Source organism: Pelecanus crispus, chromosome 14 (genome assembly GCF_030463565.1).
Source record: "Pelecanus crispus isolate bPelCri1 chromosome 14, bPelCri1.pri, whole genome shotgun sequence".
Taxonomy (NCBI): Eukaryota; Metazoa; Chordata; class Aves; order Pelecaniformes; family Pelecanidae; genus Pelecanus; species Pelecanus crispus.
Genome location: NC_134656.1, coordinates 4,182,549 through 4,201,672, shown reverse-complemented (window position 1 = coordinate 4,201,672; position 19,124 = coordinate 4,182,549). Strand labels below are relative to the sequence as shown.

At 42.7% G+C, this 19,124-nt stretch overlaps 1 protein-coding gene across 3 annotated transcripts in view; it reads left to right on the top strand.

Moving 5' to 3' along the window:
- The first annotated feature begins 1,156 nt into the window (after nt 1-1,156).
- OSBPL2 (oxysterol binding protein like 2) overlaps nt 1,157-19,124 on the top strand; it is a 38,904-nt gene continuing 20,936 nt past the window's right edge. Inside the window, exons 1-3 of one of the 3 annotated variants that reach the window (XM_075721099.1) lie at nt 1,157-1,192; nt 2,052-2,148; nt 15,415-15,579. In XM_075721099.1, coding sequence (XP_075577214.1) covers nt 15,543-15,579 — 37 coding nt within the window. In that variant the 5' untranslated portion in view covers nt 1,157-1,192; nt 2,052-2,148; nt 15,415-15,542. The remainder of the gene's footprint in view (nt 1,193-2,051; nt 2,149-15,414; nt 15,580-19,124) is intronic. The other 2 variants (XM_075721100.1, XM_075721101.1) reach the window with 2 other exon arrangements.

Genomic DNA, 19,124 nt, shown 5'->3' with positions numbered 1-19,124 from the left:
AGCAGAACAGGCATTATCTAAAAGAAATGTTATGAGTCAAATTCATTTTAAATTCCTGACTCGCCGTTTTGATGCTTGCATCAACCTCTATGAAGAGTCTCAATTCCTTCAGCACACCAGTAATTACTCTGAAGTGAAGGGGATTATTACGAACTTGCCTCCGGCTACCTGTTGTGTCCGAACAAGTGCAAGTTCAGGGCTACAGAAATAAAAGCACCTGCGCTTCTCTCCTGGGAGGCAGCGACTCTAACCCGTCGGCTACCAGCCCACGGTTTTGTTGACTATTTCTCTGGGATTTCCAGATGTCCATGAACCCGCTCCGAGCAGCAGCGCTGGCTGCAGCTGGTTGCTGGATGGGCAGAGGGGGAACTCGGGCCCCTCGGAAGACACGGGCTGGCTGGCAGGACACGGAGGACGTTGGAGCTCCCTGGGGTGAAGGGATGCCCTGAAAATCAAACCACCGCAACCCGTGGCCTATGGGTGACACGTACCATGCCTTGGAGCAGGTGAAAATGTTAAAAAACCCCCAAATCAGGTAAGTTCATAGCGGTGCACAGCAAACTAGGGCAGGTACAGCACTCCCACGTGGGCCAGGACGCTGCGCCAGATGCGCGCAGCTGTATGGGGACCCCGGCCACAGCGCGCAAGGAGGACAGGTACCGAGCGACAAAACTTGCAATTGTCCCCCACCCTCGGTGAGGAGAACACGTTGCGCTACACAGGTGATGGTGAGCCGAGCCGACGCTCCGCAGCTGCCTGACGGTAAAAGCGCCTCGAAAGCACACCCAGGCGGCACCGGCTGCAGCACGGCGGTGGCGTTGGTGCAGCGGAGGCTGCCCCGTCCCCTCCCAAACGCGCCCGGTGAGGCCGGCCAGCGCAGCGGGGGATCCCGGTGCCGCCCTCGTCTGCATAGCCCCGCCCCTCCGGCGCGCCATTGGCCAGCGGTCTCCCCAGCAATGGTGCGGCTCGGAGCTGTGAGGCTCGGCGCCTGATTAGCATTACGCCCCGCCTCCGGGCGGGTGGGCGAGAAAGCTGGTTCGTCGCTTCGGCCACGGCCGGGCGCGGCCGCGCTCTGCGATTGGCGGAGGGGCGCGTCACTCCGCCGCTGCGAGGGCCGCACTTCCGCCTCGGTGTCAGCGGTGCCGGGCGGGGGGGGTGCTGCGGCGGGGCCGTCGCGGGAGCGCGGTGCCAGGTAAAGCCGCCGCACCGGCCCCGGGCCTGGTGCCGCCCCGCTCTGCCCTCCCCCGCCGGGCCGCTCCCCGCAGGGGGCCCGGGCTCCCCCCACCTGCTGCAGCGGCGCCTCCGCTGAGGGACGGGCGGCAGCGCCTCCCCCAGCCCCGCCCGGGCCTGGCGCGGCCCAGCCCGCCGCGGGGGTCGCCTCCCCGGTGGGCCGCTGCCGGCTCGCAGCGCAGCGCGGCGGGGCCGCCCGTCAGCCCGGCCGGCGGCGGGGGGGGGGCGCGGCCCGGCGGGGCGCTGGCGGTCAGCGGGCCGGGGGAGCGCGGCCGCCCCGGCGCTGCGCCCCCTTCCCCGGCGGGCGCGGGGTCCTTGACCCGCTCGGGGCTTTCTCGGGGCGCTGCGAGCCGTAGGCCGGGGCAGCGCAGTCGGTGGCGCGCTGGGGCGGAACGATGTGCCCCTGCCATGTCTCGGCGGAGGCGGCAGACTCGGGGTGTCCCGAGCTGCGGGCTGGGCGGCCAGGAGCGTTTTCTCAGCCGTGGGGCCCTTCCCCGGGGACAGGGGAGGGGCGGGGGCTGAAGGACATTGCTGTGCAGGTTGCAGGTCGGTGGAGCTCCGTCTGCCCTAGCCTAGGGATTCGTCTGATTTTCTTTTTTTTATTTTCCTGATTGCTTTTGGAGCTGGGTAGCTTAGCGAAGGAGTCTGTGACAGCCAGTTCCCCAGACGGTTGTGTTGAGCTCGGCTTCAGCACGATACGGGAGCCTCAAGGGCCCTCTTAGGCCACAGCTGAAGCACAGCGAGCACTTAGGATTTACTCGAGTTGGGCTTTTTTTTTTCTTTTTTGTTCTGCAGTTACCTACTCAATGTTTCTCTTACAGAGCTCCTGAAAGGGAGACAAGCAAGATGGGAAAAATAGCAGGAAAAAAGGCTTTTTTTTAAATAACATGCCACCAGAACTTCTGCATGGTAACAAAGGTATAAATTATGTTGCCATTTATTTAATTTGGATATTATTAATGTTTGTGCTGTCTGTATGTTTGGATTCCGGACTCCTTTTGGAAGCGGTTTGTTACTCTGCAGCACTTGCAGGCCAGAATTTCAGATGTGGGTTTGAAATCACCTTCTGGTTTTTTATGTCTGCCATAACCTTGTGTTTCCCCTCAGAAGTATCTGCCAAAGCATGCTGAGTGCAAGCAGATACTGCTTTCGTTTAGTGTGAATTTTCTCAATTAAAATGCATAGCCTTCATTTAAGATTTCAAAAAGGAAGAGTAAAAAGGAGGCACAGATCTGCAGTGTAGATCAGCATTACTGTACCACTCTTCTCATAGAGTTTCCTTTTTTTAAAGCTTATGCATGCAAGAAAAAATAAATTTGTTTCATTCCAACTTAACCTTCCAAAGTTCAGTAATTCCACATTCACGTTGACATCTGGGGGCACCCACATATATATCATCTTCACAAACTTTATACCAGTATGCTCTGGGACTTCTAAAACCTCAGGGCAATTTCTGGAAGCAGTGACTTGGGTAACTTCCAAACATAAAGCGCTGCGCCGTGGGATGGAAGTAGGCGAACTGGCTAAACTAGCATGGAAGGAAGAAATTCTGAGCAGTGATTTTCCCCTAAGTAACCCCCTGGGTTTTCAGTTACTGTAAACATAGCTTTTCTTAGTATAGTTGTCAAGTCGTACAAATGTTTGACCATGTGACAGAAAGCTGAGGGCAATCTAGGATAAGATCAGGAGTGATTCTTCATGTTGCTTTGCTGAACCAACAGCACCTCATAATGAACTTAAAACTTCAGGGAGCGCTCAAAAGGAAACACTGAGACATCTGCTGTCCAGGAATAAATATGCCATTTTTCTCCAAAACTAGCTCTTTAGCCATGCCAATATAATCTTATAAACAGAAGACAAAAGTTCAAGATAGCAAATGATGATTAGATGACAAACTCTATGCCTGCAAGTAGTTGAAGACTAGATTGGTTAAAGGTTTCAGGTGATGCAATACTGAAAAACAGTGCGGTGCATGTAGTTATTTGTTTGCTAACATCCATGCAAATGTACCTGATTTGGTAACTGATCATGCATGGTGATTTTCACTGTTGGATGGTTTCTTTAAATCAATTTTGATACTGTTAGTGCTTTCCATGATACGTGCTTGCTGAAGCTGACAGGTCTTATGATTGAAACTGGTGTTTCAGTCTTCCTTCTTGTGAATTCTACTGTGTGAACTTCACACATGCTGACCTAGAACAAAGGTGGAGAGCTTAGCTTTCTGTTATTTTAGCATTGGCTGGAAAACATACCAATCAGGTTTTCTCGCTTTGATACGGCTATATTTTTAACTCACTGTTTGTAGTGCCAGTCAGATGACTACTTTTTGTTGTTGTTTGAAAGCAAGACTCACATGCAAGTACACTGATTTTTTAAGCAGATAATTCATTAGCTTTGGCGTTTGAAGTAACTTGTCCTTCCACAATGCAACGTTACATCATGCTACTTGATAACTAGAACTTCCATTTACAAGTTGGCATTTTTTCTAGTCCTTCACTCAGTATCAGTTTTGTCGTCTGAGTCACGAAGATATCTGATGAGAAATGTCTGTATGTGACGCTAATGCCATGTTTTTAAATGCTTAGTGTTTAGTCTGTTCTCTGTGAAATAGCTAAAATGTTTGGTTCTCTTACATTTTTGGGAAGAAATGCACAAAAATCAGGCGTGCAAAGAATATGTGTTAAATACAGAGCGTTCAGCATCTGGAATGTTTTTGCCGAGTTTGAATCTGTAACTGATCACAGGGGCATCTTCACCTAGCTGCATAAATTGGAAAGGGAGAGCAATAAAAAAGTTTGCCACCCTGTATCTGCCACTGTGGAAGATATGGGATGTTGATATGTTTCCTGTTGCAAAAAAATATAGGTCATGTGTTAGATTGATTCTTTTATCGTTTTTATTGTTTTGTGGAATAGACCACTGTAGAACTTAGAATGAAAGAATGTATTATCTCAGTCCTTGAATTCTTAATAATCACTATGCAGAAGAATGTATGATGATGTAATTATTTACTTCGTATTCTTAAAGGCTTGTAATAGCAAGTTGCATGAGAGCAGTAAGCAATTAGAATGTGTCAAATGTGGCTTACTATTACTTTCAGTTATAATCTTCAAAAATTTGTTGTTGATTCAGTGCACAAAGATAATGTCTTAATTTTCAGGATCAATAAGTTACAAGAATAGACTAAGCTTAAACTTTTTTTTTTAAATACAGTTACAGTTGGAAATTCATTTGCTGGTCTAGACAGATCCTTTAGATTATTTCAGTATATTTTATAATGCACATAATTTAATGAGACAGATTTCTAGTAAATTACAGCAGCCCTCCATTCAGAAAATGCAGGAGGCTGGATGGTGTTGTCTGCCTGAGATTGTTTATAAATCTGGAAGGAGTGTGCACAAAAGGTGAATTGTGCCTGCAGCTGCAGAAATACATGTGGACCTTTTAATCTTGTCCCTCTTGATTTTTATAGTCCAAAACTTAAACTGGATATTGCTCTGTTGGACACGTAATGTCTGTGCTTGGCATTAGATTGAATGGAAACCTTGATCTGTGGCATTCCTGTTTGGGTTCAATCCCTGTGCTGTGCTGTTCAGAGTTTTAGATGAGATAAGGTTTGTGGCTGTTGGGATGCTATGAACCTCTGGGGTATTAGAAAGAAGTTTGCATGTTTTCATGAATGGATAACTTCATTATATTTTTACTAGCATTATTTTTACTCTTCTGAGTCAGGTGGTTTGGTTTGGTTTTTTTTTTTAGGGCTCCCAAAAGAATCTGTTAATATATCTTGTTGGGTTTTGATTCTAGTGATAGTTCAAAAGTAAGGATGATATGGAAAGTTTGAAGGCAGTAAGCATTTGGATTCTGAAGTGTCTGTGGTCCACGTCACTCACTTCAGACCTAACCAGCTCCGGCCACTGAGGCAGACTCTTTTCCCGACAATATGTCAGTGTGATGAAGTGAGAACAAGAATCTTTTTAATAACGCTCAATTATAAAACTCGTACGTGTTAAGGGTATGGAGAAGTTCGCTCACCAGCCTATTTATAACGGTCCATTTAGCAGCGTGTTTGCTTGCTGGATGAAATGAGAACTTTGTTAGAAGAACAGAACTTCTCCCCCGTACGTGTGTTCTTTCTAGGTTTTGCACAATGTCAGTGAAACTGTTGAGCGGTTGTTTAATAGTGAAACAGAAATGCTGCCTATATTCAGAGATGCAAATAACTTTATTTACATGGCCTTATTTTGTCTTAAATGTAGTTCTAAGTGCTGCGCAGCCATTTTATTATCCAAGTGGGTTAATGTTACCAAGCGGATAGCTAGGTGGATTCTTTATGAAGCTGAACTCTATTATTTGTCCTGTCTTGAAGTCAACTTTTATCCTTTTTAAAAAAAAAAAAAAAATCTCTTGACAACAGCAAACATATTAACACCCTTATACTATAAATGTAGCTTTAAAGGAAATTCAACCATAGCAGAAACTCTGACTTTCTAAAGCTTTTGCAAATTTGTGGTATTATCTTAAAACTCTTTAGCAAATCTAGCTAGCTAGTCTGCTAGCTGTGTGCACGAGCTCATGCTGCAGAATTTCAGTGTGTGAGGAATTGTTGGTAGGCATAAAAATACGGTTTCTTATGCTGTAGGGCTTTGCACTGGGTTAGTCAGCTGTTGTCATCCTGCTTTATTTGCAGTATGATTGCTATCATAATTGTTCAAGAGTCTCCATGAAAATGATTTGTAAGATACCTTGTACAGAATAAATGTACAGACTAAAACTAAACCTACCCAGAGAGAATGGGTCCACAGAGACAAAGCTTAGAAAGTGCCTTTTAGTAGGAAGATCTATAAACTAAACCTGTAACTATTTTTACTGTTCTAGGGGGTTTCTCCAGTGATGTTATATGCTGTAATTGTCTTCACAGTCTTAAACTTCAGTGATCAATTTGAAGGGGTGATGAGAAATATTCAAGCATATTTAATTTTACCTTCACAGTAAGTTTTGGTTCAAAGAGAAGTGTTCGTAAATGATTAATTATATATCAGTTGACACTTGTGTCCAAAGCCACTGTGCTTGGAGTTATTGATTACTTCCCACCTTGTCTCTCTTACAAATAAGATAAAACAAATCCTTCAGGAAATTAGTAAGAAGCAACTAGTTTTACAAGACAGTATTGAATTACTAATTTTTTTAACAGTGTGGCTAGAAATAAGCTGGTGTATCAGTCACGATCAAGCCTAGCATTATGCGTCATGGGTAGGGAAGGCACGTAAACCAAAATTGTGCGATCTTCTACAATTGTGGTCAAGGAAATAGTTTCCAAGAAAAGGCTACAAAGTCCAAAGAATGCTGTACCAGATGCTTTCAGGTGGAAAAATGTCTCAAATATTGATGTATTGTTAAAAATGGAGAACATTTACAGAATTCTGTGAGAATTTCAGTGAAGTGTTTTGCATCAGAAAATATTAATCTCCTGGAATTAACTTTTCTTGATCTTTGTTTGTTAGGTTTGGTAGAAGTTCTGTGAGCCAGTATCCTTAGCCACAGAATAGAATTTTTGGCTGAAGTGAAACTGAGGGTAGCTGTCAGTTCTGTAGGTAACTGAGCGCTATACTGCCAGGGTATTTTCTGTCCAGTCTCATCTTTACAATTTTTATGTTCGATATATAATGCTGCTGATAGCAGCGCCGTAGCTTTGTGCTGGGGGCAGTAGTCTGTGCGTGGGACAATTATTGTGGTTTGTTCTGATGCAGAAACAAATTTTGTAGCCTGAACTCAGTTGCAAACCAGGCTTCTAGTGTTTCAGTTGGCTCTAATTCTTGTGAAGTATCACCAAAAATCTGTATTCCTGAGAGAACAGAACGTGGTTCATTCTGCCATAAATCTGTTTGGCTCTTGTGTTCAAAGCTAACTTTTCAGATGTTCAGTTTGCTGCCACCATTGTTTCAAGCGCTTTAAAAATAAGTTCAGCTAAACTATCACCTTAGGATGCTTCGCTGCTTTGGTTCTGTTGTGGGTTGACCCTGGCAGGCCCCGAGCCCCGCCGTGGGGTGTGGGAGAGAATCGGAAGGGCAAAAGTGAGAAAACTTGGAGCTAGAGACAAAGACACTTTAAGAAGTAAAGGCAGGGGAAAACGCCAAATAGAAATAAAGAAAAACAAGAGATGCAAAAGCAGTCACTCGCTATCAGCTGACCTGCGTCCAGCCAGTCCCTGAGCAACAGCAACCCCTGCAAAACTCCCCTCCCGTTTTATTGCTGAGTGTGGTGGTATGTGGTTGGGAATATCCCTCTGGACAGTTGGGGTCAGCTGTCCTGGCTGCATTGCCTCTCAGTCTCGGGCAGAGCGAGAAAGGCAGAAGTGCTCTTCGGTAATAAAACACGGGGGTGTCATCAACACTTCTTCGGTCACAAATCCAAAGCACAGCACCATACAGGCTGCTAGAAAGGAAATTAATTGCATCCCAGCAGGACCCAGTACAGGTACTCACCTGTCCCCAGGGCATTTAATAACTCCCAGCTACATTAAGGCCTATAACAGGGGGAGCTGCAATTGCAATCTTCAAAGAAATGCAAAAGTGACAGTGGGCCAGCTCTTCAGCTGATCCTCTTTGCTCAACCTCTCTGCACTTTGTTTAACAGACTTGAGAAGGAAGTTGCCCTTCTCTTACTGAGCATGCGGAATGAGTTTCATCTTGCCAAGACATCTTGGTGGAGGATGCTACATTCAAACTTTGGAGTAAGAAACAAATCTAAATTGGTAAATACAATTCTCTTCTGGATTTTGCCATCTGTGTAGCTGTTCTCTGGTTGTAGAGATTTTAAGTGCATAATAATTACAGCAGGTATCTAAATTGCCAATTAAATTGACTTCTTGGCTAATTTTTATAGATGTTTTAGATCCAGTGTTGTTGGTAACCTAATTTCATGAGTCAATTAAGAGTCATCCTTGCTGAAGCTTTCATTCAGAGATGAAACACTGCAGTTTGATGCTTTCAGGAGATGTGTATGAAGCAAAACCACATGAATATTTATCTTCTAGTTCAAGCTATTTATTTCTGTCCCTTGAAGTACTACAGCTATGTTTTATTTCAGCTGGCAACTCAAGAGAAGATGGGGTTGGCTCTTATTCCACCAGTCATGCTGTAGCTCTGTTGGGTTTTTTGTTCTCCTTCCCCCCCCCCCCCCCCCCCCCCCCTTTATTATTTTTAGTGTTAATATGAAGGGTGTGTATATTTGATCTTTTACTGGCTCTTTTGGAGGCTCTTTCTGGACAGAAGGTGCATCAGGATATCAAACTAAGGAAAATGTTGCTCTTTATTAACATATGCTGTTAGGTGGATTAAACGGGGCATGGAATGAATTTTCCTTCGTATTGAGCTAATTTTAAATTCTGTTCATACTATTTCTATTATATTGATCTTGTGCCCTTTTGACCCATTAAAGAAAAGCAAAAACCTAAAAACTGAGTGTCTTTTCAGAGTTTGTGGGATTTGCCCCTTCTCTTCCTCCCCCTGGCAGTACTTGCGCAGTATTTTTATCATGTGAGATTTGACAGAAAGTTTTCATCTTTTTTTTTTTTTTTTGTGGGGAAGGCCTCAAGTGACTTTCTTTTTTCCTTTTTCTTTTTTTTTTTTTTTCCCCTTGTTTGCCAGTATTCTCCTTTCAAGTTAACAAACTTAATTTGTTTTAAAATTTGCTATGGAAGTGCACATCCAACAAAACCTTGTTAGGCATGTGAAAAAGCTGATGAATGTGCTAGTTCATTAATTCTTTGGTGGCACTCTAATTCCAGTGTATTGAACTTCAAACACCCTACCTGCTCATGCTGGCAAATGTCTGCATTTATTTTCCTGACTGCCTGCTGTTTCTGTACTTGATTTTACTTAAAGGCTCCTTGATCTCACAGGTAGATTCAATGTCTGTATAATGAACATGACCTAGTGTTTTGTATATGTCTCACAGAGCTACAACATTTGCTTTAAGAGCAAAAAAACCCAGGATTTGTAAATGTAGCAGGATGGTGTCAACAAAGCAGTGGCTTTCCAGAATTGCTGCATGATGTAAAACTTCAGCTTCAGGTCTGGAGGAGTAAGACTCTGCAGCTGTAGTCAGTCAGCCAGCCAGACTTCAAAACTGGTCCTGCTGAACTGCATTCCAGTCAAATTAGCTACTCCAGCTGTAAATGCTTACCTTTCTATAGAAATGTAAATGTTTCTTTGAGGAGGAGTAACTCTTGGTTAACCAGCTGAGTCTTTGTTGAGGATTAACATAGAAGAACAAGTTAGTATGGAGTAGCTAGTTGTTGAATTAACTAAGTCATAGTAATTGCATGTTTAAACTCTTACAGGTTGTTTTGAACAGGTACTAATGTTTGGGTTTTTTGAATTGGTGTATAAGTTGTGAGGATCCAGGATCTTAGTGGCACAGGCATAAGGTGGTTTTTTTCTTTTTTTTCTGTTGAGGAATGGAATTTGAGAAGGAGCAAGCATACTTGATGACAAATTTGAGGGATTACTAACCTATCCAGATAAATGGCATAGGAAATTTCAACTTTTAGTACTTGATAGAGCTGTAAGTAAATAAAATGTTATGGACAGCCATTACAGGTCATCTCTACAGTGTTGTCTGGCATATAGGTGTGGAGAGCATAGGTGCCAGAGAGCAGCCTTTGACTGCTCAGCAGGCAGTGGATCTCCACACCTTTGGTTTCAGAGAGAAACTATCGAGGTAGAACCTCTCTTTCCACAGAGTACCTGGATCTCTCCTCATACAGACACTCGGAATGCGTTGAGCAAATTCAATACTTCATAAAGTCTTGCACTTTTGTCCTGGTTTAAAAATAAATTCACGTGGGAGGAAATTGTTTAACATGGGTGGGAACTGTGCAAAGTCTGGGACTGGAACTTCCCTGTAACTTCTACTGCTGGGGACTGTGAGCTTGTACAGGACCCTGCGATCTGCGCAAAGTTAAGCTTTTGAAAGCAAAGGCAGATCACCCGGTACAAGTTACCGTCGAGTTACACGTGCAGCGCAGGGCTTGGCAGAACACTTCGTTTGACATTATTCGTAACCAGCTGATTGACAGGTACAGTATGACTTTGCCTTCCTTCGTCATGGGACCTTAGCTGTCACCGTAGTGTAGGTGGTATGAATAGTTAAATTCTCTGCATCAAGGCTGTAAAGATCACTGAGAGAAGCATGTTTTCTCCGGAGAGTGAGCCTCTCAGGATCTGTCTTAGTACGTGTTGTGACCATTGGTGTTCCATGCATGTTTATGAACAGCCCTTTCTGTTTGTTCTGTGACAGATGTACTTCTGGAAAGCAGTATGTCAATCTTAGTAACTCCCTCCTCTCTGTAGAACCTATTTCAAGGTGTGCTATGGATGTGGTGCAGGTATTTTCTTATGTTTCTGCAGTATTTATTGCAACTGCATGCTTCCTTTCGTCCTTTGCCTTTGCAAAACATCCTTGTGTCCTTTAAGAAAAGGACTGTCCGTGGTCATCATTCATACAGGAATGTGTGAACCTTTTCAGATAAATTGTGAAAATTTAAAGGAGTTTTAATGAGTAACCTGCTTTTGACTAGTTGTGCAGCACCGATGAGACCTTTTAATAACAAAAGTACAAAAGAGACTTTGTGCCCATGTGACTAGTACTTAGTTATATTTCTGTCCCTTACCTGATCAGGTTTTGGGGTTACTTGCTTGGGACCAATGTGGCATTCTTATTTCAGCATTGATACCTACACTACTAAATTCTGTTGCTGGACAGCATAATATCTTGTTTAACCTGTTTGTGGATGGCTTTACAATGTCACTAAGGTGCAAAGCTTTTTCAGAGGAACCAAAATGGTAGTCCTTTGATAGAAGATACTAGAAGCTCTCACAAGTTTTTTGACTTGCATGCTATGCTTAGCTTAACTCTTGCTAGTCTGGTTTTGTATATCGTAGGCATTGGCATGCAAATAAGGAAAATGACTAGAAAAACTAGCCTCTGCCCAAATAACTTGTTCAAGACTTGCTTCAATAAACCATGTTAAACTTTGTTGTTTTCTGTTAATTGCTTTGGCGCTCACTTCAAACGTAATGTCAAAGAGTAAAATTGTATCATGGGTATTCTGTACAACCTAGTATGGAGAATTTCTCAGGGCAAAATATAAGATAATACAGCCTGCAGTACAGATTTACCAACCAGTTACAAAGTTGTGCTGTTGTGATGGGTATTACACCTTTTTTGGATGTTTTTATTTGTTGTCTTTCAGTTGGGGCTTCAAAAATAGCATCTCTCCTGCAGGGAAATCAATCTATTACAAAAATAAAAATAAATGTGGAAGTTTTTATTCAGGCACACAAATCCCATAGTAAATCCAATTAGTATATAAAAATCCGTAGCCTCTAAAATATGAGGAAATAGATGAGCTTTGTCACTTATCTTGTAAACCACAAAATCTGGGCTGCTTGTGGTCAGGGGTGTGTTGTCATCATTAAGTTATGAATTTCCAGCTCTCTTGAGGTGCCTCTACTTGCAGCTTTTTCCTGTTATTTATCAAATGATTTATATACAGGCTCTCTTTGGTCATAAATGTGGCAATGCAGCGGGCGCAATCCCAGGCAAAAGCACCTTTCTGGGAGTCCCTGCCTGGAGTACCCAGGCCTGACCTGTTAGCACTGGCTGTTGAAGTGAAGCCCACTAAGGTAATTTTAACCTGTAAACCAGCAAACCCTGATTGCTGAAATAGTGTTCTCTGCAACAAGGAGTGAGGGAAGTCCTGCATGGAAAACTTGGTTACATTCCTAATGATTACTATATATGTGGGAAAACTTTGTAACATTCCTAATGATTACTATATATGTAAGAAAACATCTAAATAGACTTTGTATTTCTTTTTCGCTGTAGGACTAGAGACCTTATCGCTCTCTACAACTACCTGACAGGAGGGTGTAGTGAGGTGGGTGTTGGGCTCTTCTCCCATGTAGTTAGCGATAGGATGAGAGGAAATGGGCTCAAGCTGCGCCAGGGGAGGTTTAGGTTGGAAATTAGGAAAAATTTCTTTACGGAAAGGGTGGTCAAGAATTGGAACAGGCTGCCCAGAGAGGTGGTGGAGTCCCCATCCCTGGAAGTGTTCAAAAAATGGGTAGATGTGGCACTTCGGGACATGGTTTAGTCTAGTCTACCCTTGATTGGTTTAGTGTGGACTTGGTAGTGTAGGTTAATGGTTGGACTGGATGATCTTAAAGGTCTTTTCCAACCTAAACGATTCTATGATTCTATGACTAAAAGGTGTGAACATGATATGATGTTTATGCTTTATGAAAGATTTTCCAGGGCAGCAGTTGGTCCTAAGCTCCTGAAGGTCTGTCTGACGCAGGAGTATTGCACCCTTCCTTGAATGGCAATTTTGATAAAAGCTGTTAACTACACTTGCTAGCGTGTAAGTGAATTCTTTTGGGTACATCATGGACACGGAGGAGGAAATACAGATTACAAATGCTGAATATGAAGCAAATGGGATGTTTTTGTCTTCTGGCATTTCAACCAAATTGGAAGTAACTTTTTGCTGTTGCTTTTAGTAAGAGAAAAGGACTTAATCCTAGCTTTTTGGCTCATGAAAGCTAAATGCTGTTAATCATTGTGTGTTCAGCTACATGCAAATTCACGTTAATCTCTACTAAATAAAAGGACTGAATGTAAAAGAAGCGATAGGAGCGTTAAGTTACTCCCAGTGTAACCCTGATGCAAAATATATTACTTTAAATGACGTGCTGATCATGAGTGGGCTGTATCTTGTGCATATACAAGTTTCCTTCTGGAAATACTGGCTGCTGTTTTGCTAGAAGGATGCAATACTTGTGGATGATTGAAACCATAAATGTCTTGCATCTTCAAGGATACAGTACCCTGGAGGATTAAAGAAGCCCTCTATGTAAATTCTTCTTTGGCAAACTGGTGGAGTCATTCCAGCGTGGTAAGAATGGCTTCTGGGGTGAACGGTTGTCCCGTGATGTCGAGTTCCTGTTTTCTGTAGCAATAGTTTTCTTTGGATTCCCTCTTTCCGCCCCTGTTGAAAGATTTACATAGTTGCATCCTCAAGGACAGATTTTCTGCAAAGATAATGGCATATTTGGAGACCTTGGAAGAGATACTTCCGGACATATTGCTGGTGGGGGTAGAAAGTTTGGAGAAACTCTAAGACTGACAGCAGCTTTGGTATGAAAAAGCGTTTTTGGGGTTTTTTTGTTTGTTTGTTTGTTTTTTTACAGAGTCAAGGACTGGCTTCCACTAGGCAAGATAACACAGGGATAGGTATGCTGACTTGTACTTACAGTACAGATGTAGAACAAAGTAATCGATTCTGCTGTTTAGTTCACCCAGAAATCTGAGCTTCTTGCTACCCTTGAACCAATTGTTAGTTAAGAAGGTTTCTTCCTTTCTTTGATTCTGTGTCCCTGTGGTTGCTAGCAGCCTGAACTGCCTGTATTTTTTTGAAGTGAAGCTGCTGCTCCTTTGCCTTATGCAAGCAGAGCGCTTGCTGGTAGCCTAGCACTGGAGGTCTTCAGACGTACATGTATCTGACTTGTTAATGTTTTGAGCGTTCTTGCCTAGGAGAGTGCAGCACTTGGACAAAAGTAAGTCAGAAAGTTCTTGCTCATGAGCAAGAAAGTTGAAGAAAGTTTAAAGGGCTGTGACTGGAGAACAGGACGGGGAAAAAGGGAAGGAAACTGTCATCCAGCTGAGAGCAATTGCAACAGCACTGTAGCAACAGTCAAGAGAAGCAGCTGCATGAAGTTGTGTCCTTGTGAAGGTGAGGACTTGTAAATAAGAAATTGCTGAAGATTATGTGGACCTCAGATACTCACTGTGATGCAGAGATTGATGTAAAATCCTATAGCGGCAAGCAAAATAGGGAGTTCCTAAGGGAAAAGTGAGAAACTGAGATACCTGGTCTTGACAGACATAACACTTCAAGTCTAACGCTACATTTGTTAACTTAGATGAGTTCCAAAATAGACTATTTTAGCTCTTCCTCCTGAATGGAGAATTGGAAGGACTGTATGTGTGTGAGACATTCAAATAGCTTTTGTCCTGGGCAGTGAGGTAAAAAGACTTGAAATACAGGAGGAATCATGCAGTTTAATTTCTTGCAGAGAGGAAGAGAGAAGGAATTAGTTTCAAACATGGCAAGCTCTTCTACTAGGAGTAGAGTGCGCTTCTGGCTTTGTTTCTCTTAATTGGAATGGAATTGTGCAAGTTATAATTACTCTGGAAAAACTGCTGTCACAAAAGCAGTGGGATCTTCAAGGATCATAAAAAATTGAGACTGACAGATTGAGGTTGTTTTCGAGGAGATATCGATAGCATTGCCGTGCTGTCATTTATCATTGCGTTCTTGGCTCGTCATTGGTACCTGATGAACGTTTGTAAGAGTGCAAACTAAATTTTCTCATTATTCTCCTTTGACTAAAATTGGGTGAAGTAAAAATGTTTACGTTACACCATTGCCAACCATCTGGAAAAAATCTAATTTAGTCTATCCATAAAGTAGAGCTGGAATGCTTCATAAATCTGTAAGTTATTTGCAGTGTGCTTGTCTTTACTAAGAAAAAGTTTGTTGTTTCTTTACACTCTCCCTCTAGAGGGAAAAATCTCCAGTTGTCTCTTCAAGAGGTCATAGCAGTAGCCTGACAAAACTTCTCTGATGGTCACTAGATGCTGACTGCATGATGTACAGTGAGGCCCAAGATTTTTATGCAGCAGTGAGATTTTGAGATGTAAGGCTTTCTTTTCTTGTTCCCAGCTTTCTTGGTTAAGGATGTGGTAAGGCTAATTGTCTTGCTGAAGAAGAGTATTTTTGTTTTGCCAGCTGTCTTTTTCTTCTTTCAGTTCTCTGCTCCTTCTAGCTGTACTTGCCTGAAATTTAACTTGCAGTAAATAAGGCATATTTTACTGTAGTGTATATGATGTATTTATATAGAGAGAAGTGCGGCATAGTACATCAGCTGTTCTTGTGGTAGGCAGTATTCACTTCAGAATGACTTTGGTATCAGAGAAGGCGGTTTACTTATGAATGCAAGAACCCATCTTTTGCCATGGGAAGAAATAGGAAAATTAGTATTTGTCAGGTGTGCGTGTTTGCACACATAAGAAATATGCAAGTTGCTAATTCTGGTTCCCTGTCTTGTCAAATAGATCATCTAAAGCAGCTGGGTATTTGCAAAAGAAGGCTTCGACTGCACACAGATACTTAATCTCTAAATCAAGTTCAACGATGCATTAGAGGAAGCTGGATTGGCTGTACAGAGATTTCACACTGAAGGATGAATAGTGAAGAAGAGTTTTATGATGCCGTTACAGGTGAGTGATGGGCACAGTGCCAAAAAACAAAAAAAAGAAAAAACCTACTATAAAGTGCATTGTGTGTGTGGTGAGGGGCTAGTAATACATTGCTGTTAAGAAATAAATAGAAAGTAAAACACTGTTGGTAAAACCTGCAGTGCTATTTTCTGAAAAGAAGAAAGGAAGAATTATAATTCAGGTTCAGACTCGGACATCGGGGGGGGGTTTATTCAAGCTTAATGCTGGCTATCATTTTATCACTGTAACAGTCTTTTAGTGGCAAAGTCTTGCTTTCATTTTCTGTAAAATTCAGGTAATTTAATAGCAGCTTGAGAAGGAATGCTTTTAACACTCTTTGAAAGGTGAAATATCTTCTGTGGATTATTTTTGTTGTTGTTTTATTTATTTTAATGGAAAACCTATCCTCAAGAATTGAAGTAGAAAACGTTTTTCTAGTCAGAAACAAATTACTGTAAAAATATGCTTTCAAGATAGGGAGCCAAAAGTCTCTGCAATCCAGTGTTGTTTCTAGAAGAGCAAACATGAATCACTTCACACTTGAGCAGTGTGTCAAACAGGACTTTTCTTTGAACTAATAAGGATGAATGGTTATTTATAAGAGCCTTACATGGTTTTAGTGGTGAAATAAAATGCTTAAAGTATTTTAATTAAAAAAAAAAAATCCTTTCAAAGATCTCAAACGATTTTAAAGTCTTCCACTTAAATGTTTCCTCAGAAATCCTGTAATAGAGGTGAAATGAGAAATGCTGGTGATGGTGAGTGTAGAGTGCTTAATGTAGAATCATGGAAATGAAAAGAGAATAATGGGAAGCATGAAAGCTGAAGGCATGGCAGTAGCATGGTAGATGCAAGTGGGTAAGGTAGACTTAGACATGGTTGGTTGGAAATTCTTGTGAGGAGTAAACAGTGGGGGCTGGGTTGGGTGAAGCAACATGACTGACAGCGGGCTGTATAGGACTTGTCACAATTATGTCACGGAGAAGAGAAGGCAATTTGGATTGCATTCATGCTAGCTAGGAGTGATAGGGGCTAGTACTCCAAATTCATCTGTAAAATCAAAATCGTTTTATCATAAAAACCTTGAAAACACAGTGGATTGTTCCTGTATGTCTTAGTAATCTTCCCATTCCGAGAGCTTAGGACCATGGCCGTAAATGAATTGGATTTTTTTTTTCTTCCCACTGAAAAAGGTGAACAGAAATGTGCCTCGGAGTATGAGGTCTGTGTCGTACAGCTTTGATGTTGATGCATTCCTCTGTCTCTTGCTGGAGAGATACTCAGCCCTCAGTGTTTGAGTCATCTGCATTTGAACACTCTGGTTTTGTCCTCTTTCCTGTTCTTTTTCCCCTTTCCTCAACCTCAAAAGGTTGATTCTCCCTGCAAGTGCTCAAGGTGGTAATGACTTCTGAGCTATTGTGCACAAGATGTTCTTGTACCTTGCAGTCTTGGCTGGCTCTGCTTAGAAGTGGGATGTCGTGCATCAGTTCTGTGAGCACTCCTTGTCCTGTCCTAATCTTATTCTTCCACAGGGAGGAATGTGATGGCAGGAGAGAAGTTTCTAAGCAAAAGAAGATCCAGTGTCTTTGTAGGCTCTCAGCACAGCTCTCTTCTGATGGAGGGTGTTTGGTCTGCAGCAGCCACCCCAGGAACTAAATGAGGTTGAACTTTTTTTCCTTATATATGTTGCCCTGGAGTGTGCCCCATAGGTACTTGGTTTACGAGGAGTGCTAAGTTTGGAATAGTTTGTTTCAGATTCTTTCTCCCTTGGGACTGTCTTTAAAGACAGGTGCTCAATCTCCTTCTCCAGCTAGATGCTTTAGAAGATGCTGACAGTTTGATGGATTGCTTGCACAAACCTAGTGAAATCTAGACCTAGTTCTTTGTAGCTGCATCTTGTCCAAGTCATACATAAATGTGATGCGAAGAACCACTGTAAATAGGTCTTTCTGCGGTCATGCTCCCCAGCTGCCAATGCCTGTAGCAACTCTTTGCTCATGTTAGCACCACAGACTGTGTATGTTTCAGACGGTGCTTTGCTGAATTTTTTAGGTTCTGATGGGTCCTGATTATGCCTGCCTATCTCTTTTTTCTTTTTTTGGATGGTCTGGACATGGTAAGTGTAGACCCAGTACTCCCAGGAGATCAAGTTCAGAACTGAGGTCCTTTCTGAGCAAAGGTGAGCTTTCAGGTTCCGCAGTGAAAGCTTCAGGATTTGGGACTCCAAATTTTGATTAAAAAAATGAAACGTCCTTGGCAGACTCCTCAGCCTGTTCTTTCCAAGGACGCTCTCCTTCCTTTAGGTCAGATCGGTAGGTGGGCAGAAGCCACCTTTAGTCATGTGCTTGTTCTGCTCTAAGTCTAGGATTTGGACATGGCTGCCAGGAACAAGGACATGCTCCAGCTGTGTCTTAGCTCCATGTTGAGATGAAAACAGCGTGTACACCATACTCTTCTCCTCTTGCTCCCCCAGAGTCCTGGGCCCTGGTTTCCCCAGAGGGAGCTGCAATGTGTTCCCACAAGTTCACTGATTTTAGTAATTGTGTGCTGTGGTTTGTGTCCTGTAAGTAGCAAACCAGGCTTAGCAGAGCACTTGCACTCCGTGGGAGGTTACACTTTAGAATTCTTCAGCAGTCTCGGCAGGAGCCCAAGTAGTGTGCTGCTCCTTTAAGATACTATGAGCTCACTCTTTGAGGAAGCCACAACTTCTATCTGAAAGAGACCCCTGGTTTTTGCTGTGGTGGATTTCACCTCTGTGGCTGCGAAGTTTCCTGCTTCTGACGCTGTCCCCATCACATCCAAAAGACGGGCTCATGTGATGGAATTGCGTGCTGTGTGCTTGGGAGTCATCCTCCTGGCAGATGGTTTGGCCCTGACTGGATGATGATTACACCCGTAAACATGCAGGATGGAGTGGGTTGTATAGGTGATGATTCGAGTTAGTGACCGCTAAAGAGTTCCCATGGAGAGAAGTTTCTTTGCATTCAGAGGTTATTAGAATTTGCTGATTAGTTGGACACTTGACGTCCTTACTTTGTGAATGAGTACTCCCCTTGGGAATCTCTTGGAAATGTTACCTGTGTTCTCAGTTAATTCTTGACAGCACAACATCTGCTTTTTCTCAAATACAGGAGGGTGTAGTCTTCTCTGAGACTGGATCAGGTAAAGTGGCCACTCCTTTGATGAATTTCAGATTCTCTGAAATTTTATGTGAGATGGGGAGCATATAGCTTTGATCACTTGCTTTTAGCCTACGTCACTTTGGGTTTATTAATCTAATCGCAGACTTGTGAAAGACTGTATGCCATCAGGTTCTGCTGTGTCAGAACTGTATCCTTCATTAATTCTGTCAGATACCTGTTTGCCAAAGTGTTTTGTGAAAGGATTGTCCCAGAACAGGAAAATGCTTGGCTAGTTACAGGGGAATTTATTTTTGACAAACAGAAATAGTTTAGTTTTGCTTTTTTAAATATTAACCTGCAGATTTCCATGGAAATCCATTCTGTGCTCATGAGGTTAATCTGGCCCAGTGTATTTGTGTGGAT